Raw genomic sequence first — 27,354 nt, 5'->3', positions numbered from 1 at the left:
ACGCAGGCCGCGGGCGTGCGGTCCTTCGGGCTGCAGGGGGCGCTGTGTGCGCCCTCGGGCCCGGCCGCGAGCGCAGCTCTTGTTTAAAGGGCCGGCGGGGCACGTGGCTCGGACGCAGCTCGCGGCCGCCGGCAGCGGCTCCGAAGCGGGGCTGTGCGCTCCGCCCCCGCCGCCCCAGCCCCGCGCCAGGCCCGCGCGGCCGCCGAGAGGAGCAGCCGAGAGCGGGACGGGCAGCCATGGCCGAGGCGGCGCCCGAGCGGGTAAGCGCGCGGACGCCCAGACGGGCCGGGCCGCCGCCGCGTGGACCGCTCGCCCGGGGGCCGCGCTCGTCGGCGTCCGCGCCGCGTTCGGGCCGAGCGGCCGGGCGGCCCAAACGCCAGGCCGGGCGGCGGGCGCGGCGGGCGGCCCGACGTCGGGGGGCCGCCCGCTCTGCAGAAACACGGCGACAGGCCTTCATGGAGCGGAGCGGGGTCCCCACCCATTGTCTCAGCGGAGAGGCCCGCGGCCCGCTGCAGGCGGGGCGGGCAGCGCCCCCAGCCCTGGCGCAGGGAAGGGACCGGCCCAGGGTCACTCCCGCAGTCGAGGCCCGACCAGGGCCTTGGGGTTACACCCTCGTGCAGGTGCCCAGTGTTCTGCCTTTACCTGAGACAGAGGTACTGAATGCTGTTGACAAGAGGCACTGGAGGTGTTTCTGGTTTTTTTTTTAAACCATCATTTTTAAAAGATGACTTGAGCCCAGTTTAGAATGTTGGCTGATCATGTTCGGTATGAACAAATCAGAGAAAGTGACCCTTTGGCCATTTGGACGCAGTACAAAGGCACTTGTAAAGAGCTCTATACATGGTGTCTACTATTATCAGTGCATGTCAGTGACGTTTTTGAGTCTTGATTTTTTTTTTTTTTTTTTTGGATGCTTCTTAAGGAAGAACTGCCTCTCCTTCCCCTTCCTTTAGGTCTCCCTGAGTGCCAGGGAGAGACATGGGTTGGCAGTCCTGCAGGCTCATGGTCCTGTTCGCTGAGGGGAGCCCCGGGGTGGCCTTTCGGTAACTGTACAGGTGACATCTTCAGCTCCCACCTAGCCCAGGACGCTCCCCTCGGCACTCTTCTGACCGCTGGTATCCACCCTTTTCTTTCCCTCTGCATACTTACATCCCCTGCAATTCCAAGAGACGCTCCCAAACAGGACTGATTTGCCCTCAACTTTAATTTTTAGCCTGTGGGTATCACTCTTGTATGTCTAGACAGATTTTTTTTCTCCTGGAGAAGGAAGCAAGAACCCTGTAATTTTTCTGCATCCCCCTTGTACCTTAACCATGACAGGCGTTCAGTACTTGTAACTGAACGAATGTGTTGTTGAGTTGTTCAGTCATTCATTCATTCAGTAGGTATCGATGGAGCATCTGCTGTGAGTGAGACACTCTTAGAAGCTGGGGATGCAGCAGTGATTAGCAGCTACACTCATGGAGCTTGTGTCCTTGTGAGGAAACCATAACCCAGGCAGACTCACAGAGCTGTTATAAGTTATTGGTGCTTATGAAAAAAGGGACTAACAGGGCCCCTTTTAGATGTTTAGGTCTGTGAAGGTCCCTGTATGAGAGAGAGCCAGGGGTGTAGACAGGCCCATGCAGAGGTGGAGGAGAGCTGGGTGTGTCCTAGGAGTTCAAGGAGGCCAGGGCGGCTGGAGGATAGTCAGTGTCCAGGAGGAGACAAGGTCAGGGAGGTAGGCTGCAGTCAGCTAAGAAATTTAGGTTTCATTCGAGGTACACTGGGGAGCTGAGGAGAGTGTATTGGGGGGGGGAAGCAGTTGGCCGTAATTGCAGTAGCTCAGGTGACAGGTGAGGGGCTTGGACTAGGTGATGGCAGTGGAGGAGGAGAAACGAGGATGCGTTTGAGATAGTTTCAGAAGTCAAACGGTAGGACTTGATGGTGAACTGACTAGGACGGATGAGTGAAATGGAGGGACAAGATGTCAATTCGTCATTCCAAGAAGGCTTTTAGCAAGATGAACTGGGACTGAGGCCATCACGCATGCTCAGGAAGGCTTGCCATCAGGCACCCAGGTAAGCTGAGGCATTTCAGAAGCTCTCTTCCAAGGTGCTGAAAGACTGTGGAATGAAAGAGGTGACACAGAAGGCCGTCTGCACTATTCATACTGTATCCCTGAGTTAGAACTGTCACACCTCAGCATTCTCATTGCGATCCTCTGGGCTGTATCCACAGAGGGCTCACATTTATTGAGTAGCACAGGCTTTGATTTTACCAAATTGTATCATTAATTCTCCCAGTTATGTCATGTAACTACTATTATTAGCTCCATTTTCTAGATATGGAAGGGACCAACATTCTCTGTGTCTCATTCAAAGCCCCTCCCTTCCTTTTCAGAGGAGGGGACAAAGACCCAGGTAGGGAGGCACCTTTCTGAGACCACAGATACTTCTTTTTCAGTCCATGTTTTTCCTTCTAATTCCCACTTGCTAATACCTTTGTCCAGCCAGTGTCTCCTGTTGTGAGGCTAGAGTTGTAATTGATGTCCCCACATCCCTATCTCCAGCACAGCTGCCTGACCTGGCCCTCAGGATCCTAGGTGGGGTTTTACCAGGGCAGGTGCCATTCTGAGGTTTCTTTTTTGTTGTTGTTGTTAATCCTCATCCAAGGATATTTTTCCATAGAGTGGAAGGGGGAGGGAGGGGGAAAGGGAGAGAGAGAAAAGATCGATGTGAAAGAGACACATTGATTGGTTGCCTCCTGCACTCATCCAAACTGGAGCTGGGGATTGAACCTGCAACCCAGGTACGTGCCCTTGATCAGGAATTGAACACACGACCTTCAGTGTGAAGGCCGACACTCTAACCAGCGAGCCACACTGGCCAGGACCTGAGGTTTCTTTTTTCTGTTTTTTTTTAATCCTCACCCGAGGACATTTTTCCATTTTTTGTTCAGATAGAATGGGAGGGAGAGAGAGGAAGAGAGAAACATTGAGTGGTTGCCACCCGCACGACCAACCAGGGCCGGAGACAAACTGCAACCGAGGTACGTGCCCTTATCGGGAACTGAACCCAGAACTCTCTGGTTTGCGGACTGATGCTCTAACTGCTGAGCCAAACCAGCCAGGGCCTGAGGTATCTTTTTAATTATTTTATTTTTTTTTATCCTACCTGAGGACCTTTTTTTTTTTGCATTTATCTTCAAATAGAGCAGGAGGGAAAGAGGGGAGAAAAGAAAGAGAGAAACATCGATGTGAGAGAGACATATTGACTGGTTGCCACCCACACGACCCCAACCAGGGCTGGGGACAAACTGCATCCGAGGGACGTGCCCTTAGCCGGAACCGAACCCGGGACTCTCCGGTCCGCAGGCCGACACTCGAACCGCTGAGCCAAACCGGCCAGGGCCTGAGGTTTCTTTTTGAGGTGGACGTTTTGATTGTATGGTTCTGATAACGTTTTTCCTTTCTCTACCTGTGGACAGGCTCCAGAGAGAGAGAAGCAAATGGGGGACGAAAGGCCTCCAGCACCTTCCCCGCCGCCCCAGCCGGCTGCTGAGAAGAGCTCATACCTCTACTCCACGGAGATCACACTGTGGACAGTGGTGGCCGCCATCCAGGCCTTGGAGAAGAAAGTGGATTCCTGTCTGGCCCGCTTGCTGACTCTGGAGGGACGGACGGGGACAGCCGAGAAGAAGCTGGCCGACTTCGAGAAGACGACCTCCGAGTTCGGGAACCAGCTGGAGGGCAAGTGGGCCGTGCTGGGCACCCTGCTGCAGGAGTACGGGCTGCTGCAGAGGCGGCTGGAGAACATGGAGAACCTGCTGAGGAACAGGAACTTCTGGATCCTACGGCTGCCCCCGGGCAGCAAGGGGGAGGCCCCCAAGGTAACCCGGGCCTGTGGGGTAGGACTGCCCGAGGAGCTGTGCATCTAAGAGTGAGTGAGTATGCGTGACACCTGTGGTTCCAGGTGCCCGTGACCTTTGATGACGTGGCCGTGTATTTTTCTGAGCTGGAGTGGGGCAAGCTGGATACTTGGCAGAAGGAGCTGTACAAGCACGTGATGAGGGGCAACTACGAGATGCTGGTCTCCCTGGGTAAGGCCGAGTCATAGTATCTGGGCCTCTGTCCACAGACTGTCCTCCTGCAGGCTGTGCCTTTGCTTTGGCTTCTGTTCCTCTGGTGACTCTGCATCTCTTTGGTTAACCAGGTGGCAGGTATCCAGTCCTGACCCACCTCTCTCTCTCCGTTCTGTGCACAGATTATGCCATCTCCAAACCGGACATCCTCACCCGGATGGAGAAGGGAGAGGAGCCTTGTCCTGAACGCCTGTGGGGCCAGGAGGAGAGGCCCGAGAGAGAGGCAGCTCTCCCACAGAGGCCTGGCACTGGTGAGTGGGAGCAAGGTGGCTAGGGCAAACTAAACCATGTCTGCTCTCCTGGCTTCCCAGACACGCGGGGAGGCCAGGAAGGGAGCGCAGGCTCATAACCCCAAGTGGGGCAGGCCCTGTCCCAGATCGGCCATCAGGGATGGGTGCAGGGATTTTGCCTTAAGAGCCGTACGGTTTCTGCCTCTGTGCAAGGGGACAGCGGTACTCACCTTACCTAGCAGTTGTGAGGACTAAATGTGATGGCAGGCTTTGTAAAGCTGGGCGTTTATAGTAAGTGGGGCTTGTCACTCACAGTACGACTAGTAGCAGCAGCATTATTGCCCCCGCCTCCTGGTTCCCCTCCACCTCTGCTCCCCAGCTGCATACCTGCAGCTGTGAGGCCTAGAATGTACCGGTTTCCCTTTGTGGAGATGGACCCTCTCACAGGGCCTGCGGGCAACCGCGTCCCCACCGCTGGTGTGTATAGGACAGCGGATCCACAGTGGACTGCATGTCAGGATCTTATGAGGAGCTTTTTTAAAAAAAAATACATTTTTTAAAAGTAAATGAAAGTAGGGAGAATAGTATAGTGAGCCTCTAAATCAGTGGTTCTCAACCTTTCTAATGCCACAACCCTTTAATACAGGTCCTCATGTTGTGGTGACCCCCAACCATAAAATTATTTTCCTTGTTACTTCATAACTGTCATTTTGCTACTGTTATGTCTTAGGCGATCCCTGTGAAAAGGTAGTTTGACCCCCAAAGGGGTCGCAACCCACAGGTTGGGAACCACTGCTCAAGATGCTCATTCCCCCAGATTCAACAGTGATCAAGAGTTGGCCACGTTTGCTTTGTCCATCTCCTTTTTTCCCCTCAACACAACCAAAATACTTCTGTCTCTGGCTTCCTTCACTTAGCAGATGTTTTCAAGGTTCACCCCTGTTGTGCTGTATATTGATACTTTATTTCTTTTTTTTCTTATTGTGGTCAGTTACACAGCATAACATTTACCATCTTAACCATTGTTAAGTGTACAGTTTAGAGACATTAAATACACTCATAATGTTTGCCACTGGAACTCTTTTCATCTTGTAAAACTGAAACTCTATACCAGCGATTTTCTACCTTTTTTCATCTCATGGCACACTAATTACTAAAATTCTGCAGCACACCAAAAAATGTATTTGTTGGTAATCTGACAAAAAAAAGGTATAATTTTGAGTCATTCACACCACACTGCTATTGTGTTGGCTGTTGTCATTTTTTTATTTGACAGTCTAAGGGAAGAGAGGTCAGTGCCCCTGACTAAGTAGTCAAGTATTGCATGTGTTAAAAATCCCTGCCCAGCCGGTGTGGCTCAGTGGTTGAGCTTTAACCCATGCACCGAGAAAGAGGTCACTGGTTCGACTCCCAGGCAGGGCACATGCCCAGGTTGTGGGCCCGATCCCCAGTGGGGGGCATGCAGGAGGCAGCCAATCAATGTTCTCTCTCATCGATGTTTCTGTCTCTCTCTTCCTCTCCCTTTCTCTCTCTCTAAAATCAATAAAGAAAAAAAAATCTTGCAGCATATCGGTTGAAAACCATTGTTCTAGACCATGAAATAATAACTCCTCATTCTGCCCTTTCCCAGCCCCTGGCACTCACAATTCTGTGAGTTTGATTACTCTAAGTACCTCTTATAAGTGGAATCGTACAGTATTTGTCTTTATCTGTTTATGCCTGGCTTTGTTTTTAATAAAAAGTTTTTTTTTGTCTTCAGATAGAGTGGGGTAGGGGGAGGAGAGAGAGAGAGAGAGACATCAATGCAAGAGAGACACATCGACTGGTTGCCTCCTGCACGACCTTGACCAGGGCTGGGGACGAACTGCAGCCCAGGCACATGCCTTTGACCAAAATCGAACCCACAACCGTGATCTGTGCACCAGTGTTCTAACTGGCCAGGGCTGCCTCGTTTATTTTATTTAGCATAATGTCCTTTGGGTTCGTCCACATTGTATCCTGTGTTGGAATTTCCTTCTCTTTTAGGACGGAATAATATTCTATTGCATGAACAGACCACATTTGGTTTACCCCTCCACCTGTCGATGTGCACTTGGGTTCCTTCCATGTTTTAGCTCTTGTGAAAAATGTTGCTGTGTTTGTGGATGTGCAGATATCTCTTTGATACTCTGCCTTCAGGTCTTTTATTTTAAATATATTTTTAAAAAGTAAATGAAAGTAGCCCCAGTCGGTTTGGCTCAGCGGTTGGAGCGTCAGCCTGCGGACCAGAGAGTCCCGGGTTCGGTTCCCCCTAGGGGCACTTACCCAAAAAAAAAGTAAATAAAAGTAGGGAGAACAGAAGTGGAATTGCTGGATGATATGGTAGTTTTATTTTTAGTTTTTTGAGGAGCCACCATACAGTTTTCCACAGTGGCGGCACTGTTTTATATTCCCACCTACAGTGCACACGTTTTCTCTACAGTCCTGTCAACACTTGTTACTTTCTATTGCTTTTTCAATAGTAGCCATCAAATGAGGATGAAGTAGTATCTCATTGCATTTCCTAATGGTTAAGTGATGTTGAGAATCTTTTTATGTCTTTATTGACCATTTCTATTGACTTACTAGAATACTTGCTTTGGAGAAATGTCTATTCAAGTTCTTTGTCCTTTTTTTTTAATCCTCACCCGAGGATATTTTTCCATTTTTTGTACAGATAAAGTGGGAGGGAGAGAGAGGAAGGGAGAGAGAGAGAGAAACATCGACGTGAAGGGACACATCGAGTGGCTGCCACCCGCACGACCATCCAGGGCCGGGGACAAACTGCAACCGAAGTACCATGCCCTTAGCGGGAACCGAACCCAGGTCTCTCCGGACCACAGGCCGACACTCTAACCGCTGAGCCAAACTGGCCAGGGCTGTCCTTTTTTTTTTTTTAAGGGGAGGGAGACAAGTTCCCTGTCTCTTTTTATTTTATTTTTTCTTTATTGATTTTTAGAGAGAGAGGAAGGGAGAGAGAGATAGAAACAGTGATAAGAGAGAACATTGATTGGCTGCCTCCTGCACGCCCCCCTTTGGGGATTTGGCCCACAACCTGGACATGTGCCCTGACCGGGAATCGAACCAGCAACCTCTTGGTGCTTGGGTCAACACACAACCACTGAGCCACATTGGCTGGGCTCTTTATCTATTTTTGAGTCTGGTTGTTTCTTTGTTGTTGAGTTGAATTCTCTATATATTCTGTATATTAATTCTTTATCAGATAGGTGATTCATGAATATTTTCTCCTATTTTATGGGTTGCCTAACTATGTTGATAGTGTCTTTTGATACATGAAATTTAAAAAATTTCATGAAGTCTAGTTTGTCTATTTCTTTTTCTTTTTCTTTTTTTAATGGATTCATGTCCTTTTTATACTTATTATCTCTTTAAGTTCTCACTGAGATCACCAATTCCTCCCTGAAGGTCCTTCATTATCTCATAACAGTTGTTTTAAACTCTGCATATGATATTTTGGTTGCTTCCATTTCATTTTATTGTTTTTCTGGGGGTTTCTTTTGTTTGTTCGTTTGGGGCATTTTTCTTTGTCTCCCCATTTTGTCTGTGTATTCGATAGATCTGCTATGACTCCCAAACTTGTAATGATGGCTTTGTGATGAAGGTGTCTGGTTGGTGTCTCGTTTCCTTTGTGGCCTGTGCCTTTAGTGTAGTATCCAAGAAATCATTGCCAAATCCAGCATCATGAAGCTTTTGTCCTATGTTTTCTTCTAGGAGTTTTATATTTTAAGTTTCACATTTATGCTTTGATCCATTTTGAGTTAATTTTTTTTAAGTTTTTTTTTTTTCTTTTAATCCTCACCCGAGAACATTTTTGTATCTATCCTCAGATAGAGCGGGAGGGAGAGAGGGGGGAAGAGAGAGAGAAATATCATGTGAGAGAGACACATCGACTGGTTGCCACCCACACCACCCCAACTGGGGCGGGGGCAGACTGCAACTGAGGTACGTGCCCTTAGTGGGAACCACACCCGGCACTCTCCAGTCTGCAGGCTGACGCTCTAACTGCTGAGCCAAATTGGCCAGGGCTTAAAGTGGTTTTTTTTTCTTTATTGATTTTAGAGAGAGAGAAAGGGAGAGGGAGAGAGAGATAGCAACACCAATGAGAGAGAACATTGATTGGTTGCCTCCCACATGCCCCCCACTGGGGATCAGGCCCACAACCCAGGCACGTGCCCTGACCGGGAATCAAACTGGCAACCTCTTGGTGCCTGGGTCAATGCTCAACCGCTGAGCCACATTGGCCAGGCATTTTGAGTTAATTTGTACACGTGGTGTTAGATAAGGGTCCGACTTTATTCTTTTGCATGTGGACATGCAGTTTTCCCAGCCCCATTTGTTGAAAGACTGTCCTTTCCCCATTGAGTGGTCTTGGCTCCCTTTTGAAACATCATTTGACCAGATATGTGAGGATTTATTTCTTGGTTCTCTATTCTATTTATTTATTTTACACTGTTTTGATTACAGTAGCTTTGTAGTAAGTCTTGAAGTCAGGAAGTTGTCCAATTTTGTTCTATTTCAAGATTGTTTGGAATATTTGGGGTCCCTTGAGATTCCATTTGAATTTTTGGATGGATTTTTCTATTTCTGCAAAAAAGTGCCATTGGGATTTTGATAAAGATTGCATTAAATCTATATATTACTGTGGGTAGTATTTACATCTTAACAATATTAAGTCTTCTAATCCATGAACATGGGATGTTTCCACTTACGTATATATTTACAGTAATCCTCCCTCTTAATCCACTATTTTGTTTTCCATGGTTTTTGTTACCCACAGTCAACTGCTATCTGAAAATATGAAATGGAGTATTTCAGAAGTAAACAATTCATAAGTTTTAAATTATATGCCATTCTGAGTAGCATGATGGAATCTTGCACTGCCCAGGATGGAAATCATCCCTTTGACCAGTGTATCCACACTGTATATATTTCCCACCTGTAAGTCACTTAGTAGTCACCTTGGTTATCAGATCGAGTGTTGAAGTATCACAGTGCTGTATTATTTATTTATTTATTTATTTTCCCTTATTGATTTTAGAGAGGAAGTGAGAAGGAGAGAGAGAGAGAAACATCCATGAGAGAGAACATTGGCCGCCTCTTGCATGCCCCCCACTGGGGATCGGCCCCACAACCTGGGTATGTGTCCTGCCCAGGAATCGAACTGGCGACCTCTTGGTGCAGGGTCGACGCTCAATCACTGAGCCACACTGGCCGGACACAGTGCTGTATTTAAATAACTCTTATTTTACTTACTAATGGCCCCAAAGCCATTGAAATCAAGTGTTTGACCTGATGTTCCAGGTCCCAATGACCGCATTTAGCCATTTCCAGAGGCTACTTGGGGGGACTCTGTGTTGTCCTCAGTGTCACTGACTCTTGTGTCCCCACTCTCGTTCCATATCCAGAGCATATTCCCAGCCCAGTCAGGTCTGAGCAGGCGGGTCCGAGAGAAAGGCAGGCCCCCGAGCACCAGGGAGACTCAGGAGCAGGAGCAGGAGCAACCCCACCTGGAAGAGGCACAGGTGAGTGAGGGCTGCCGCGCGGCGTGTGGCCGGCATCCCAGCAACAGTACCAGGCCAGTGGTACTGGGGGTCAGCTGGGCTGGGCCGGACAGGCTTGCTGGAAACGGGGCCACTGAAACGGGCCGTATGGGAAGATTTGGTTTTGCTGGGAATGTAGGGCATTTCAGCAGGAGAAATGGTCTCAGCAGAGGTGTGTTGGGGGCCAGGCATGCTGGTCTTTCTGGAGTGAGGGGAGGGGCACAGGAGGGCGGGCACTGGGCTCTACGGCGGGTACATTAAGGGGAGGTGTGTGGCACACGCCTAGCACGGGCCAGCCTGTGTGCTCCGCAGTAGGCGCGGTCTGTCCGAAGCCTGGGAGGAGCTCTGCGGCTTCAGGCCCCCTTTCCAGTGCTCGCCCTCTGCTTCCGTTGGAGGAAACGCCTGTCCGCCCTTCCGCAGGAGTGGAGCATACTTCCCAGGGCGTCAGCCTAGCGCCTGCAGCGAGCCCCCTGCCTTGTTTTTTGGCTTCAGACTGCGCTTTGCTGCCTTGGCTTCCTCGGTGTCTCCTCCTCCCCGCTGGCCTGCCTTTCAGACCGGGTTCTCTCTAGTTGTTTCTGTGCATCTCCCATGAATGTGGCCTCCTTGAGGTCAGAGCTGACACCCCTCCCTTCCCTGTGTCCCTCCTTCCCAGCCACTGTGTAAGGAGAGAGAGAGGACCCTGGCATTGTCCCTGTCTGTCGCAGACCTGACACTGCCCCAGGGGCCTCTCCAAACCCGCTGTCCTTCTGAAGCCAATCAGGGTGACACTCAGGTGCCAAGGGACCAGTTGTTGGCACGGGGGCATGGCCTTCACAGCTCTCCTCCCACAGCTGCAGTGGAGGCTGCAGACCTCTGAACAGCATGGGGACTCCTTCCTGGCAGGTGCTGGAGCGTGTCCAGGGCCTGCCGGGAAACGGCTGTCACCCTGCAGGAGACTGGGGTGGGGAAAGGCCTCACGGGATTCTCTCCCACAGGGCCTCCAGCCAGTACCAGCATTTTGTCCTCAGTTAAACAGGAGGAGGAATCTTCAGATGGAGACTCCCCAGCCTCCCCTCCCAGGGACATCCTGTCTGGCATGGAGCCAGGTGAGTGAAGAGAGAAAGCCCGGTGGCCGCTGCAGAGCGTCAGAGGCGTGCAGGGTCCCTCTGGGAGGAGGCTGGGGTGCGCATGATGGGGCCTGCTAGGGGTTTCCTCCTCTCCCAGGTTTTATCTCCCTGGGGCTCTGGGGACCCAGATCCTCTGTGGTCCGGTCTTCCCTCACTGGGGTCCAGCCGGGGTGCAGAGCTGCTAATGGAAATAAGCTGCACGCCCCCAGGGTGGTGGTCTGGTGACAGAGAAGCCTCGCGGCCACCAAGGAGCAGCCTGGCTCATCCAGCGGCGTGCAGCCGGTCGGTGTGTGGTGTCCTGCCCTTTAAATTTAGTTCCCACTCAGAGTTTGTGGATTTTCTGTAAACCTGGCTGACACTGTGATGAGCAAGAAAACAAATGTTTATTACCCATTCCGGTTTCGGGGCAGATTTTCTGTCCCCATAGTTAGGGGTCCAGCTCTCCCCTGGCTCCATCCTGGGACCTGCTTCAGTGGGAGGCAAAGGTGAGATCTGGGTCCACCCAGGGTTGTGGTGTGGTGGAACCAGGATGCAGACGGGCTCACATGAAAGGGTCTGAGGGCCTCGGCCATCACTAAGCCCTAAATTCAGGGACACCGTGGAAGCCCATTAAATGCAACACTGTTTTACCCCAAAGTTTAAATGATTCTTATAGACTCTTAGTGCTTCTGTAGCTGTAGGACTAAATCAATACCAGTGGGGCCCTGGCCAGTTTGCCTCAACAGTTGAGCGTTGGCCCGCGGACCAGAGAAACCGGGGTTCAGTTCCCACTAAGGGCATGTACTTCAGTTGCAGTTTGTCCCTGGCCCCGGTTGGGGTCGTGTGGGTGGCAGCCACTCGATGTGGGTCTTTCACATCAATGTTTCTCTCTTTGTCTTCCTCCCTCTCTCTCTTCCGCTCTATCTGAAGATAAATGAAAAAAAAAAAAAATGTCCTCCGGTGAGGATTAAAAAAACAAAAACAAAAAACCAGTGGGTCATTTCTAACAGAACTAAAGTTCTGTCCTGAGATATTTGTGAGGGTTACCAGTGAGCTGCGGGGAGCAGGGGACCCAGGGTGTTGCCATCGGGTGCTGTCCCCAGAGGTCCTCCAGTGAAGGGCTGCCCTGTGCACTGCCCTCCCGGCTTGTGGTTTAAGTTCAAGCTTCAGCAAGAACAGAAATCACTCTGGTCCTAGACCTTGGAAGTTGCTCGTAAAGGCTGAAGATTGTCCTTTCAATACGCAGAGGGCAGTGTTCACGGTCACCCTCTGAGCAGACCTTGTGGTCCAGGGCTGAGGCCACCAGGTGCTGGAGGAGGTCAGAGGAGAGAGTGGCGGGGGCTGACTGGAGGAGGCCAGAGGTGAACAGCGGTGCGAGGCTTTGGAAGGGTGCACAGTGTTCCAGGCAGGGCTCAGCAGCAGGACCTTCCTGCTCAGCGTTTGGGCTGCCTGGGACCTGCTGTCTCAGCACCCCCCCCCCTTCACTGCTGTGTCCGGAAGCTCCATTGCCTCAGTCCTGTCTCAGAGCCAAGTGTGACCCACACTGAGGCCCGGCTGGGAAGCCCAGGGCCTCCTGCCTCCTGCGTGTCACAGAGATCACAGTGCTGGCTTGTGGCAGGCGCTCAGTGTGGATTTGTTACACGGATGAGTAGCTCTGAGTGTGGCTCAGGCATCCAGCACCTCCAGGCCCGAGGCCTCTTAGTCTGGAGGCAGTCAGGGCTCCAGGGCTCATTGTCATTCAGAGATCGGGACTAAGTCATCAGAACTCCTGGGGGTCCTGCATGGCCAGTGTATCTCAGGGTCTAGGGCCTCCGCCTGTCCTTGTCTCCCCTTCATGTTCCCGCCTGTATCTCTCCCACTGGTCTGACCCCTGACCTCCTGGCTCCCAGGGTTTGCAGCTCATCTCTCCTGAGGTCCTTATCTTGGCCGACAGGCATAGGCCTCAGGACCAACAGCATGGATGACGTTAGGAGACAGGGCCTGTGGGTGGAGCAGTGAGAGGTCCCCTGCGCCCCGCAGTGAGCCCCCCAGTGAGCCCCGCAGGACAGCAGGAGTGAGCCCCCCAGTGAGCCCCGCAGGGACAGCAGGAATGAGCCCCCCAGTGAGCCCCGCAGGGACAGCAGGAGTGAGCCCCCCAGTGAGCCCCGCAGGGACAGCAGGAGTGAGCCCCGCAGTGAGCCCCGCAGGGACAGCAGCAGTGAGCCCCCCAGTGAGCCCCGCAGGACAGCAGGAGTGAGCCCCGCAGTGAGCCCCGCAGTGAGCCCCCCAGTGAGCCCCGCAGGACAGCAGGAGTGAGCCCCCCAGTGAGCCCCGCAGGGACAGCAGGAGTGAGCAGTGTGCCTGCTAGGCTGGCACTGTGCCTGGAGGGAGGCTAGGGCAGGGGCGGGTGGTGGCCACAGGAAATTCACAGAGATCCCTTTGGGCAGGTGGTGCTGCTGGTGTGGTCGTCAAGACAGAAGCACAGTCTGAGGACGAGATGATGCCGGAGCAGCTCTTCCTGGGGAAGTCCCCCAGCCAGACCCAGAGCGCACTCCCCAAGGGGCCCAAGAGCAGGACTGGGGGTCCCCCCCAGCTTCATGCCCAGGGAGTGCCCAGGGCGCGGGCAGGGGACCCTCGGCCCCGGCCAGCAGGGGCGGCGGGGGAGGCGCCCCGCGTCCTCCCTCGCCGGCGAGAGCGGACCTTCCCGTGCCCCGACTGCGGGCAGAGCTTCCGCCTGAAGATTAACCTGACCATTCACCAGCGGACCCACGTGGAGGAGGAGCACCGGCAGGCCCGGGGCGGCTCGCCCACCGCCTGGGGGGAGGCCCACTCCACGCTGGAGCCCGGGGAGGTGGTGGTGCCGGGGCCGGTCATCCGCTGGCTCCCCGAGCCCGAGGGCCGCCGCTCCCTGGCAGGCCGGTCCTTCGTGGGCCGGAGGCCCGCGGCCAGCAAGGTGTACCACTGCAGCGAGTGCCTGCGCTTCTTCCAGCGGCGGAAGAGCCTGCTGCTGCACCAGCGCCAGCACACCGGCGACAGCCAGGGCTGGCCCGCCTGCCCCTACTGCGGCAAGGCCTTCCGCCGGCCCTCGGACCTCTTCCGGCACCAGCGCATCCACACGGGCGAGCGGCCCTACCAGTGCCCGCAGTGCGGCCGGGCCTTCAACCGGAACCACCACCTGGTCATCCACATGCAGACGCACGCCCGGGGCCAGGCCGGCCCGGGCAGCCCGCCCCGGCCCCGGCGCAGCCACTTGGAGGAGGGCTGACGGCAGGAGCCCGGCACCAGGCAGGAGCCCGGCACCGCAGGACCTTCTCTCCACCTGCCCGGCCTGCCCTGGTGCCTGACGCTGGCTCCTGGTTCTGGGATGGCTAGGACAGCCTCCTCATTTCACTCCGGGAAGCAGCAGCCTTTGGTGACAGTGTGTGTGACAGTTGCCTCCATGTCCTGTTTCCTAAGTCTGTCAGTCTTCACTGCCTTTTCTACATTCCTGACTTCTGAAGGAGCCCTTAAGGCTCAGGGAGGCCACGTTTGGGTGGGGGCCTTCGGCAGTGTCCATGGACAGGAGACCCGTCCTTCCGGCAGGGGTGACGGGAGCCTTGAGGTCCTGGGGTGTTGGTACACAGGTCTGAGTCCGGCTGCAGCATGAGAAGCGGCAGAGTGGACAGCCAGCCAGAAGGATGGGGTCTGGAAATTTGACTTTTCTACTTTGTTGTTGTTAAACTTTTTTTTCTCCTTATAGAGCTTTTGTTTTGCTTTTGTAAGTGTTGTATGTGGTTGCAAAGGGGACCAAGAGCTCCTGAGGGGCAGGACTGTTCTGCCACCGGCTGGTGTGTGGGGACAGTGGAGCAGCCGTCCAGTCCAGCCTGGATGCTGAGGGGGATGCCTTGGCGGCTGCCCTGGAAACCAAGTGTCTTCCCAGGTGTGTGTGCCTTAGCCCAGAGCATTCCCAGTGCCCCGTCCTTCCTGCAGTGGGTGTTGGTTGACTTTGACTGTCAGCAGGGAAGGGTCCCAGTGTTCAAGGGCAGGCGTGCTCCACGCCCAAACGGCACCCCGGGGTGCTCGGGACGCAAGCCCAGGGAGCTCCTCCTGAGCGAAAGGTGCTGGTTCGGGTGAGGCTGGTCAGCCTCCATTTGTCATGTTCAAGGAGGGAGCTGTCTCCGAGAACTTGGGCCTCCGGCAGTTAGACCAGGAGATCTGGGTGAATCTTTTAACCACCTCGAGCCTCAAGCTCCTCATTTGTCAAAGGGGGTAATGAGCCCAGCGCTTCCTGTGTCACCTTAGGGTTGTCAGGGTCATCATGGATTAAGACAACGGGACAGATAGGAAGCCTGGTTTCATCCTTTCAAGTTCAGGACTGCTGCTCTGTGTTGATCTGCAGCCCATTCCCTCAGAATCCGTCAGGAAGGACCTGGATTGTGAGGTGGAAGGTCCCGTGCGGGCAGAGGAAGGTTCCCCAGGAGCACTTGGTATTTCAGTGAAACTGGTTCTTCCCAGAGCAGTGAGAGTCAGCCCGGAGGTTCAGGCCGTAGCGTCAGGCCCCATGGAGAAGTCCTGACGGCACGAGCTCCCGTGCCTCCGGAGTCCCAGCCCCCGGAGCCGCCTGCAGACCGGCCCTCGGGCCAGTGGTCTGGAAGCTGGAGCGGTGGGTCCTCCGCTGCTCTGTTCTCACTTGTCTGGCGCTGTGTGAAGTCGACAGCGTTCAGGCCTGCATCTGGGTGCCTGGGTCCCTGGCTGTGCCGCTCCTGTTGCCCCTGTGACCCTCACACCTCTCCCAAAAGTCCACAGAGTTGGGGACAGTCTCTGGGGCACGGGTGAGTATATAAGTCAGTGACAGGTCAGCCAAGTTCCCTTGGGCTTGGGAGCAAGGTGCCACCCTCCCCTGCTGTGGCTTCTGCTTGTCTGCTCTGGCACCCCCGACCTCTCCCGGGCCCCCGCAGGCCAGGGCCGGGCTGGCAGCAAGTGCTCAAACAGGATATGTTGCAAGTGTAGCTGCTCTGATCTGAACCCTCAGCTGCAAGAGCTGGGCTCGGGTGTTTCCTGGGGGTGCCTCGGGCTGAGTTCCTAGGCCCATTGCCAACCCCAAGTGCCCAGTGTCCTGCAGGCACTCTTAGAAGCCGGACACAAGCTAGAAGAGACTAGCACCCCCTTTTCCCCTCTCAAAGCAGTCAATGTGCTGGGTCCCAGGCAAAGCCTTGTGAGTTCTGACACCCCATAGGTGCTCAAAGAAAGTTCTTTTCTCCGACGTGAGCCAGGGGAGCCCGCACAGTGTCCTAGCAGAGGGGACCTCAGGGACTGGGAGGCTGGGGCCTGGTATGGCCGTTGACTCAGGCTTGCTCATTTGTAAAACAAACAGGTGGGGTCCGGCGGTAAAGGCCCTTAAGCACGGAGGCCGGTGGTTCCTTGCCCCAGCTGTAGCTCGGCCGATGCGCTGACTCAGTGAGGGACCTGGTTCCTGCTCTCCTGTAGACACTGCGCACAGGGCAGTCTGGGAGGGCTGCTCCCACCAGCCCAGGGCTCGGCCACCACTCGCCCCTACCAGGCGCCCACAGAGCACCCCAGGACTGACATAGCCTGGGTGAGCATCAGTGCCCTGGGGGGTTTTCCAGACCCAGGTTTCTCACTTCCTGTCTCCTGGGCAGTGTTCCTGAGTGACGTGGTTGACTAAGCTCGAATCACTGTGTGGTGGAGCTGGCGTCGGATCCTTGGCACGCTGTTCATTTCTGATGGTAATGCTCCGTTAGTTCATCTTCCGCTGCTCCTGGGTCCTGGTTCAAGATGCTCCCCTTAGGGGCCTGTGCAGTTCAGCGTCTGCTGACTTTGACAGTCTGACAGGTAGGGTCTGTTTGGGGGTCTGACCCATGAGGCCTCTGGGCGCCTGGAAGAAGTTTCCCCCGATTCCAGAGCACCCTGACCTACCTGTAACTGGAAAAGGCTCTGGACCCCTCCTGGGGGCTGACTCACCACATTTCTAGGCATAAGAATGGCAGGTGGGAAGGCTCAAATCCAGTCTGCAGAGACCGCCTTCTGGCCATGCTGGCTGCCAGTGCAGACGGACAGATGGAATTCCCAGGCGCTGACTAAAGAGCCCGGAGGGATGGGCGGACAGCAGAGGAGAAGCTGGCCGACTGCAAGAAAATGACCTTGTGTAGAATTGTCCACCTGAAACCTGTATGATTTTATTAACCAATAAATTCAATTAAAAAATAAAAGAAAATGACCGTGGAGTTCGGGAACCATCTAGAGAGCAAATGGGTCGTGCTGGGGACCCTGCTGCAGGAGTACGGGCTGCTGCAGAGGCGGCTGGAGAACATGGAGAACCTGCTGAGGAACAGGAACTTCTGGGTCCTGCGGCTGCCCCCGGGCAGCACCGGGGAGGCCCCCAAGGCACAGGAACCGTGTGGAGGTGGAGGGTCCTGCTTGGATTCAACAGGGGCCTTAGACTCAGTGGAGGGAGGGCCCGTGGCTGCAAAGCCTGACCTCTTAGCCCCTAATGCCAGTAACCAGTTGACTTTAAAGGGCTTAAAAAATGTCAGAAGAGCCCAGCTGGTGTGGCTTAGTGGCACCAAGAAGTCACTGGTTCAATACCTGGTCAGGACAACAACCCAGGAGCCCTGACCTTAGATCTTTTTAGCTGCTGATCCCTGCCTTTTCTCTGAAGCAAATATGATGGCGATGCTTTTGCATTTGCCCGGAGTTGGACCAGCAATGTGCTCTGATTTGAGGATGGGAAGTAGAGACGAGCTGTTTTTTTGTTTTTTTTTTATCCTCACCCGAGGACATTTTTCGATATTTTGTTCAGATAGAGTGGGAGGGAGAGAGAGAGAGAAACATCGATGTGAAAGGGACACATCGAGTGGTCGCCACCCACACGACCCAACCAGGGCCGGGGACAAACTGCAACCAAGGTACGTGCCCTTAGCGGGAACCGAACCCAGGTCTCTCCAGACCACAGGCCGACACTCTAACCGCTGAGCCAAACCGGCCAGGGCAAGACGCGCTGATTTGAGCTGTAATTCACGTTGCTGCGGGCTCCCTGTACCTCCAGGTTCCTGTGACTGCGGCCACAAGTTCTCAGGGCCTGGAAGACTGGCAGGAAGAACTAGCCAGCCTGTCATGAAGGGGAACCATGAGACACCTGTATCCCTGGGCAAGAGGCTGGCCCTGAGTCCTTGGCTTTATTCTTTTATGAAATCAAACGAGCCTCATGGATCTGAGGGCTGGAAGCACTGTGGGATCATTTGATCAGCCCTCTGTCTTCAGGCAGGTGGAAGGACCCTTAATTCCCATTTTTAGATGTTATAAAATGAAAGGCAGGGAGGTCAATGACTTGCCCAAGGTCTCATAGAGGTGAACTACGAATCGGCCTCTGCTCCTCACCATCCCGCCCTTCGCGGGGCACAGCCCTGCCCTGCAGAGGCAGCTCTTACGCACATACCTTCTCTCACTTGCCAGCCAGTTTGTTTCAGGTGAGCTGGGGCCTCCCTAATTTACATTTGCACCCCTAGGGCTCCCTGAGCTGTACCCTGCACCCTGTGAGTTCTCTAGAAACTCCTGCTGAATCTGGGCATACTTTTAAGGGTGCCCCAGGCCCCGAAAGTGAGGTCCCGCCATGGAATCCTCAGGCTGGGGGGAAAGAGCAGGTGTGTGTGCACAGGCGTGCTTGTGTAAGACACGGTAGACCTGGGAGCTGCAGCTCCCCCACTCCCTGCTACCCCAGCTTTCACACCCGGACTCCCTCTGCCATGAGCAGGTGCGGTGGGCTCTTTGTCCATCCTCCCCTCCCTGGGAGGCTGCGGGACAGTGGGGTGAGGGAGGACGCCAGGCCACGCTGCAGAGTGGACAGTGAGCTACAGCAACAGCGGACTTCCACACGGGACCGAAGTGGCTGTAACCCCTACTTCTGGGCCTCAGTTTCCCCATCTGTCACATGAGGTGGCTGGACTATGGGTTTCTCCCGTCTTCCCTGGGTTCCACTTCTTCCCCTATGAGAGCAGCAGGATGGGATCCCCCCCCTCCCCGCCCCGCCTCACCACCTGCACTGCTGGCCCAGGGGGCGTGGGAAGCTCGGCTCTGCCCCACACATCTCACGTGGTGGGCAGAGGGCACCCTGCTCTAAACCCTAGCAGGTACCCGCACTCTTCAAGGCAGATCAGCCCCTCTTTTCTGCTTCCCAGTCTGTGCCACCACCACGCCAGAGCTCCGGCTCCCAGCGCAGAGGGAGGCGGCACAGCCACAGCCTGCCCAGCGCAGGGCCAGCCGAGCCCTTGGAGCCCATACTCCTGGCTGCCAGGGCAAGGGACCTCTGGAGAAACAGGCAGAGGAAAGGGGAGTGAGCTCCTTGACCTGGGACAGCCGGCCCAGGCGGCTGGGGCCCAGGGAAGCCTGTGCCTCTTCCTGCACTGCAGTCCCTTTGAAGGAGTCACGGTGGCCTGAGGCCCCTGCGGGAGCTCCAGGGAAGGGCAGAGGGCAGACCAGATACGCGGGACTGAGACTGAGAAAGCTTTTGTAGAGCCTGCGGGGTCCGGACAGCAGACCTGGGCTGGGCCGTGACCTCCCCGTCATACCCTTCCTGACTCACATCTGTCCCCATGTCCCTCCACACTGCTCTCAAGTCCTCCTCACTCTGTCCCTGCTTCCTTCTGTCTTTCAGGCTTCTGTCCCCGTGCAGGAAGGGACTGAGTCTTTCTGGAATGTCCCCGGCCCCTAACACAATGCCTGGCACACATGGGGAAAATACACAATGAGTGAATGCTAAATGAATGAGGAACCAAGTAGGAGCTCCATCTTCTTTGTCTTTCAGAGAATAGCACTGAATCAGACATGCACTTTGCAAAGCTTTTTTTAGGGGGAGGAAGCCTTCATCTGAATGACAGCCAGAAAGATACAACGGCAAAGTGAGCCCACGCTGGCTGATGTGGGGGATGGGACCCCTGGAGCCCTGTTCTCTCAGAACACAAAAGATCAGGCCAAGACACCTGTTCCTGGCTTTCTAGACGTGGACGTTTTCTTTGGGGAGAAAGGCTCGCCTTTGAAGCTGGTTCTTCGGGTGGATAAATTAGGTCCCAGTGAACTCAGAGCTGGGAAGAAGGTGGATATTGACCAGGGACTGAGTGGCTGGCACGTAAGCCTGATAGCAAAGTAGTGGTTTAAAGACTCCTGCAGGGCCCAGCTGGTGTGGCTCAGTGGTTGAGCATCGACCCAGGCACCAAGAGGTCGCTGGTTGGATTCCTGGTCAGGGCACATGCCCAGGTGGTCGGCCCGAACCCCAGTAGGGGGCATGCAGGAGGCGGCCAATGGATGTTCTCACTCATTAATATTTCTCTGTCTCTCTCTCCGTCTCCCTTCCTGTCTCTCTAAAAATCAATAAAGAGCCCTGGCCAGCTTGGCTCAGTGGTTGAGCGTCGGCCTGCGGACCAGAGAGTCCCGGGTTCGGTTCCCACTAGGGGCATGTACCACACAAAAAAAGAAAGAAAAAATTAAAAAATGTTTAAAGACTCCTGCAGGCCCAGGTTCACAGAACAAAGAAGCAGTGAGCGGGAGGGCCTGATGGTGTGGCGCTGGTAGTTTCCGTCTCTGTGAGTGTGGTACCAGGAGCCTGGGGCAGCGCCTCCTTCCCAGTGCAAGGAGCCTGTGGCACCGAGCTGGGCCCCTCAGGGACAGCAGGTCTGGGCTGTCCCTGGGGCTGCAGCGGCTCCCAGGGAGGGGCAGAGCAGCCACGGCCTGGCCAGGGTGCCCCTGAGCCAGAGACCCCCCCACCCTGGCTCAGCTCTGCCACGGAGCTGGGCTTTGGTCCTGCGTGGGGCTCAAGTGAGCACCTGGGGTTTGAGGAACGAAGTCCTCAGGGAATGTGGGTCGGCCCTTAGGGTCTTAGCAGATTTCAAATAATAGCTGTTAGCAGTGACTTCCTCACATTCCACCCTCTCTGTAAGGTGTTTAGACCCACGTGGGGAGACCTCTGCTTCTCCCTCAGCCAGGCGAGGCCTTGCTCTGGGGGCTGCCTCTGCCCCCTCCCTGCAAGCTGTGCACCAGACAGTGTGGGTGCTTCCCAGGGGCTCCCCCTGCTAGAATTCTGGGAAAGGTGTAGCCAGGTCTCCTTCAGTCCGGGTGGGCCTGGAGTCGCAGTTTTAACACGTTCCCCTGGGGACCTGATGCCGGTTCACGCTGCAGAACCAAGGTTTAGGAGAGCACAGGAAGTAGGAAATCACTTCCGGTGCTACGTAACCAGCTATGGGGTCGAGGACCCTCCTCAGTGTTTCTGGACAAAAGAGCTACTTCCCCAAAGCACCGTGGGCAGCATAGACTTCCCGGGGGCTGCTTCTGTGTGGAGAAGAGACTGGGTGAGCGACGCTGGGAAGGCTTCAGAGGACACTCAAAGCCTTTCCTGGCCTTTCCATCAACGTGGAGGGTGGGGGCCTCTCTCCGGCTGTGAGCCTCGCAATGAGAGGACAGCCTCCTTCCTGGCTGCCTCCCCCTCCTCCCTACTCGCACAGCTGCCTGCCCTGCTTGAAGCCTTGAACCACCTCCTCCACGCCCTGGGGGCTCAGAAGCTAGTTTCCATGGTTCCACCCCTCCCCCATCAGTTTTCTTTTTGGGAGGGGATCTGGGGCTGGTGCGCCTTTTTCTACCACCAGGTGGATGAAGTTGAGTGGATGAAGTGGATGGTGGAAGGGAGAAAGGGGCCGTCTGTCTCAGGGTGTGGTGCCCTCGCCAGGTTCTTGCTCCTCTCTCTGTGCAGAGACTTCTCTGCCCTTCAGAGCCCTAGCACAGGAGGGCAGGAGGGGACCAGGGCTCTTTTAGGCTGGGAAAGCCAAGGACTGCCCACTGTAGGGCAGACAGAACCGGGTGGCAGAAGGAAGTGGAACTGGAGAGGGAGGAAGAGAAAATGGAAGAAGGAAGGATGAGTCTGGCACATTGAAGGTAGTCGCAGGTGTTTATAGGTGGACAAACGATGAGTAATGACAGTGAGAGCCGGGGTGTCATAGGGCAGGCTGCCTGCTCCTGGGAGCTGGGCTGGAAGAGTCCAGAAATAGCAGTCAGGTGCATAGCTCAAGAGGTGTAATTAAGATTCATAAGCAGGCAAGGGGGTATAGCTCAGGGGTAGAGCATTTGACTGCAGATCAAGAGGTCCCCGGTTCAAATCCGGGTGCCCCCTTACTTTTAGTTTGAAGTAGGGAATAAGGAAGAAGATGATCTCTCTGAGTGCATGTTGGCCCCTGGCCCCCCATGGTACCTCACTCCTCATGTTGACTGACTTGTGCTCAGGTGCTCCCTGGGCCTGGGTTCCCTTCTGGCCAAATCTGTGCTAGAACTGGACAGCAGGAGGGTGGTTGTGAGGATGGAATGAGGTCATGGCTTATGCCGCCACAGGCCTTTCCCCAGCGACAATGGCTGAGTCCAACTCCTGCGTTGGCAGGAATCCAGACTTCCAAACTGTTTCCTAGTTTGATAAGCACACATGTGTGACATCAGTCCGAAGCCCCACTGAGCTCCACTTTTACATTTGTTTTGATTCCTCTCTCGGCCCGAAATCCTCTCCAGCTTCTTCCAGCAAACTCGTCCGTGTCCACCTCCTCCAGGAAGGCCCTTCTGACTCTCCAGGCAGGGTAGCTCCTTCCTCCCTGCTCCCACGGCTGTCTTCTTGGGCTTCTGCCACTCCTGTGGAAATGCTTGGGCTCGTGGTTTTGTCTCCTGTGGCACTAAGACCGTTTGAGGAGCAAGGACAATGTTTTAGTCTGTGTTCTCAACATGGATGACAGGACCTGGTGCCTCACATGCTCTGTGTGTGTTGAGTGACTGACTGGCTGACGGAATGAATGAGCACCCTTCCTGGGGCCTTGGGATAGGAACGAGGGTCTCCCTGCTCTGAGCGTGAGTGTACTAACCACCCAGAACCGGCCATGGTGGTTCTGATGCGTGTGCCGGCTGAGGTAGGAACGCGAGTACAGACTCAAAGGGCCTTTCCAGGTGTAAAGGCTGGTGCCATGACCACAGCCTGAGGAAGAGGAGGGTTGGAGAAGGGAAGATGAGTGGACTATCGTGAGGAGACACTACCTCCTGGGACATGCAGGAAAGCAACACCGTGTAGACACGTAGCTGTCCTGGGCGCAGTGCCGTGGCTGAATAGGTGCTAATGAAAGGTTGTATGTGAGTGGGGGTCTAGCCCTGGCCGGTTTGGCTCAGCGGTTAGAGCGTCGGCCTGAGGTCCGGAGAGACCCGAGTTCGGTTCCCGCTAAGGGCGCGTACCTCGGTTGCAGTTTGTCCCCGGCCCTGGTCGGTCGTGAGGGTGGCAGCCACTCGATGTGTCCCTTCACGTCGATGTTTCTCTCTCTCTGTCTCTTCCTCTCTCTCCCTCCCACTCTATCTGTACAAAAAAAATGGAAAAATGTCCTCGGGTGAGAATAAAAAAAAAAAAAGAAAGAAAGAAAGGTTCTATGTAAGTGGGGGTATAGCTCAGGGGTAGAGCATTTGACTGCAGATCAAGAGGTCCCTGGTTCAAATCCAGGTGCCCCCTACTTCTCTGAACCCTTTTGTTACTGAAGCTGGTGCTGAAATGTCTGCCTCTTCCTCCCACATTTGACTATTAAATGTGACAAAAATTTAGGGTTTGCCTCAGTACCCGCTCCAAGACTGCTCCCCTGACCATCATTCAGACAGCAGCTACTGCGGTCGCATAAAACAAGAGGCTGCTGGAGTTAGCCCAGACCGCCCTGGACCGGGACTGCTGCCCTTCAGGGCTTGTGTGGGGGCTTCACTTTCTTTCTCGGGAAGTCTCATGTCCTTAGCCTCACTGTACTCCCCGGAAAGAAGGCTGTCTCTCTGTTCTTGCTGCTACCACGTGTGAAGTGTGGATATACATCTTCCCCTTCCCCGAGGGGACGGCAAGGATTTGAGAACCAGGTCAAAGGTGAAGGCTCTGTCCACTCGCAGAACTTCTCAGGGGAGCGGCCCCTTCCACGGACTTCCCCACCTGACCCCCCTGCCCTCTCCTTGGTGAAAATGCTTAGAAGTGGACCCTACTTTAAACGACCAAATATTTTTTAATTTAAGAAAATATGTTGAAGACTCCTAAGTGGTAAAAAGAATCCTGCAGAGCCCTGGCCGGTTTGGCTCAGCGGTTGGAGCATCCACCTGCGGTCTGGAGAGACCCAGGTTCAGTTCCTGCTAAGGGCATGTACCTCGGTTGCAGTTTGTCCCCGGCCCTGGTTGGTCGTGTGGGTGGCAGCCACTCATTGTGTCCCTTTCACATCGATGTTTCCCTCTCTCTCTCTTCCTCTCTCTCCCTCCCACTCTATCTGTGCAAGAAGTGGAAAAATGTCCTCGGGTGAGGATTTAAAAAAAAAAAAAAAAGAATCCTGCAGAGAACTCTCCGTGTTCCTTAATGAACAAGGAAATTTAAAACAATATTTCCTGTGAGGACAAATAAAAAGGCTGGAAAACTATTAAAACATCTCTTGAAAAGCATCAACGAGCTAACTATTAGACAGGACACAGTAGGTGGAGGCTTGGGAAGGCTGGGAAACGGGAAGTTGAAGCCCCACACCACAGACCACGTTGTCCCCGAGGGTGGTTTTCAGTCCAGAAGAGACCGTTGAGAGGTTCGGTGGAGCTTTGGACACCTCTCAGGCATTCTGAGGGTAGAAGTCAGAATTCTGGGCCACTGAGAGTAGGGACACTGGTGAAACTATCTCTGACGTTGGGCTAGCACCCTGTGGGGTAAGGGTGAACTGAAAGAAAACTCGAGAATTTGTGGCTGATCTCTGTGCCATCGGAATGGCCAAAAAAACTCAAGCCTTGAAATGATATTGAAGTATCTTGACTGCTAGAGTCCCACAGACACCTGAAAAAAACAAAAACAAATGAAGGACGATATTATCATCTCCACCCAGCCTAAAATTGTACAAATAAAATTTTGAATCCAATGTTCAACACATAGCCAACTATAACTATGTACACAGGGAAGCAAAAACCATCATTCAAATGCAATAGAAACAACAGATCACAAAACTAAACATGAGAACTTTTTATGTTAGAACTATCAGAAACACACTGTACAAGAGCAGTATTTGCTGTGTTCATGGAGCTGAAAGCCAGGTAGGAAAATTTGTTTATCTAAAAGTCAATAGCAAAAATTAAAAACAATATGTCTGTGTTCTACTCAATTAATAGATTCAGCCAAAGAGAAAACTGTTAAATTAGAAAACTGAAAAGAAATGTCCATTTTTCTTTTTCTTAAATATGTTTTTGTTGATTTTAGAGAGAGGAAGGAAGAGAGAGAGAGAAACATCAATCGGCAGCCTCCTACATAACCCCCACTGGCCACAGCCTAGGCATGTGCCCTGACTGGCAATCGACCCCGCAACCTTTTGATGCTCAGGATGATGCTACAATCAACTGAGCCATGCCAGCTAAGGTTATGGTCAATGATTTTCACTTTTACGTACATATCTTAAAATTTCCTTGTTCAACTTGCCGTCTTGTATCTCAGACCTCTGACCTGGGATCATTTTTCTTTTCTCTAAAGTGTATATTTAAGTTTTTCTTTAGCGAGAGTCTGTTGGTGGTAAATTCTCAGCTTTGGTCTGTTCTTCAAGAACATTTTGGCTGGGGATAGAATTCAGAGTTGACTGTTGCTTCCTCTCAAGATATGGAATATGACATCGCCGAATTTTCTGACAGCCTTTGCAACCATTGAGAAGTCCACCAGCAGTCCAACTACTACTGTTCCTTTGTAGGCGATCTCAGATTTCTTGCCACCTTCAAAGGTCAAAGTCCTCAACCTCACCCAAGAGATGAAGTTGCCACTGGAGAGCAGGGACCAGGTGAGGGAGAATGGGAAGATCAGAGAACCGGACAGACACATCACCTGAGCAAGCTGCCCTGCTCTGGGCAGAAAGGGCCTCCTCAGCTTCTTTACCCTTTGCAGGCAGACTCAGAGATCAGATTCAGAAAGAGAGGAAACTGGAACTCCTTGATGAGTTCTAGAGACTAAAATGCTAGGGGGCACCCGGATTTGAACCGGGGACCTCTTGATCTGCAGTCAAATGCTCTACCCCTGAGCTATACCCCCACCGTACCAGAGAGGCCCCACGAACACCCTGTCCCTGTGCGGCCACACCCAGAGCTTCTGCCCAGATGTCCCTTCCGCACGGCTTGGCTGAGTTGCCAGACCAGCTCTACTGCTAACTCATCTCCCCACATGAGAAGACGCAACAGGTTCCCTCCTCCCACAGCTCCGAAACCTCTCCGCCTTCAGTGCCTAGAGGTGGGCAGGAATCTGGGGAGCACCCCTGACAGCTGGAAGGATCTACACTCACATCTACATAGTGGGTTTTGTGCTGAGCATCTGAAAACAGACTCAAAATGGCCCATGGCCTGAGCAAGCATGGAGCACCTCAAAGAAAGAACACACGTGACTGGGTACAGAACAGGACTCCTACACACGCCACATGTGAGGACACAGGCTGACCCTCTCCTGTGCCCCGAATCTCCGTAGAGTCAGCCCTTTAACTGCTGGGGCGATGAAGAACTGAGAGTCTCTAGGCTCTAAGTCCACCTTTCTGTGCTCTGCCCTGTGACGCTGGGCCTGGGCCTCTGGACCCGGGTGTCTCCTCTGCCAGGTGGCTCCTGGTTGGTCCTGCCCATTCCAGGAGGTGGAAGGTGGGAGCAGGAAGAAGCACTGTTCATTCCTGCCTGCTTTGGGTTCCCATCAGGGTCACCTGGCAGCACCGTCCACCGGTAGCAACAGTGATGGCCACATGCAGTTGGGTGCTCACAGGCCCGGCTTCGTCTTGACTCTTCAGGGACAGCAGCACACCTGGGAGAGCTGAGTCCCCGATCCCCAGAGACACTCCCCAGGCTGGTAGGATTTAACAAGTGTCCTCTTCTGCTTGTCCCCAGCCCTGGAATGGTGGCTGCTTCCACAGAAACTACCTCTTTGTACATAGTCTTCCCTTTCACTTCCAATTCCTGGTTGTGTGGGTTGAATTATGTCCCCAGAAGGTATGTTGGATTCCTAGCCCCCAGCGCTCAGGAATGTGTCCTTATTTGAGAGGGTCGTCAAAGAGGGAATTAGTTAAGTGTCATCACCGTGGAGTAGCCTGGGCCCTTAGTGCCATGTGACCGGTGTCGTAAGAAGAGAAGAGACACCCAGGCAGAAGATGACCCCGTGAAGACGGAGGCAGAGACTGGACTGATGCATCTGCAGACTGAGGGAGGCCGCGGTGGCCAACAGACACTGGAAGCTGGAAAGAGGCAAGGAGGACCCGGCTGTAGAGCTCTGGGAGGGGGCACGGCCCGTCTGACACCTTGATGTCAGACTCTGGCGTCAGAGCTTGGAGACAATAGATCCTATTGTTTAGG

At 53.9% G+C, this 27,354-nt stretch overlaps 1 protein-coding gene and 3 non-coding genes across 4 annotated transcripts; 3 read left to right on the top strand and 1 right to left on the bottom strand.

Moving 5' to 3' along the window:
• The first annotated feature begins 207 nt into the window (after nt 1-207).
• Nucleotides 208-14,260, top strand: ZNF783 (zinc finger family member 783). The gene is made up of 7 exons (XM_036246360.1): nt 208-260; nt 3,469-3,870; nt 3,954-4,080; nt 4,245-4,373; nt 9,797-9,913; nt 10,906-11,016; nt 13,443-14,260. The coding sequence occupies exons 1-7, from the start codon at nt 237-239 to the stop codon at nt 14,258-14,260; spliced, it is 1,728 nt and encodes a 575-aa protein (XP_036102253.1). The 5' UTR covers nt 208-236.
• Nucleotides 14,261-22,075: 7,815 nt separating this feature from the next.
• TRNAC-GCA lies at nt 22,076-22,147 on the top strand. The gene has a single exon. It is a non-coding gene; the product is annotated as a tRNA-Cys (tRNA).
• A 1,287-nt stretch (nt 22,148-23,434) lies between these two features.
• On the top strand, nt 23,435-23,506 carry TRNAC-GCA. Its single transcript has one exon. It is a non-coding gene; the product is annotated as a tRNA-Cys (tRNA).
• A 2,484-nt stretch (nt 23,507-25,990) lies between these two features.
• On the bottom strand, nt 25,991-26,062 carry TRNAC-GCA. Its single transcript has one exon. It is a non-coding gene; the product is annotated as a tRNA-Cys (tRNA).
• Nucleotides 26,063-27,354: the final 1,292 nt, after the last annotated feature.

The sequence above is a fragment of the Molossus molossus genome, unplaced genomic scaffold (genome assembly GCF_014108415.1).
Source record: "Molossus molossus isolate mMolMol1 unplaced genomic scaffold, mMolMol1.p scaffold_m16_p_7, whole genome shotgun sequence".
In the NCBI taxonomy this organism is placed as follows: Eukaryota; Metazoa; Chordata; class Mammalia; order Chiroptera; family Molossidae; genus Molossus; species Molossus molossus.
Note: the sequence above shows the minus strand (reverse complement) of the source record. Positions and strands in the feature narration are given on the sequence as shown.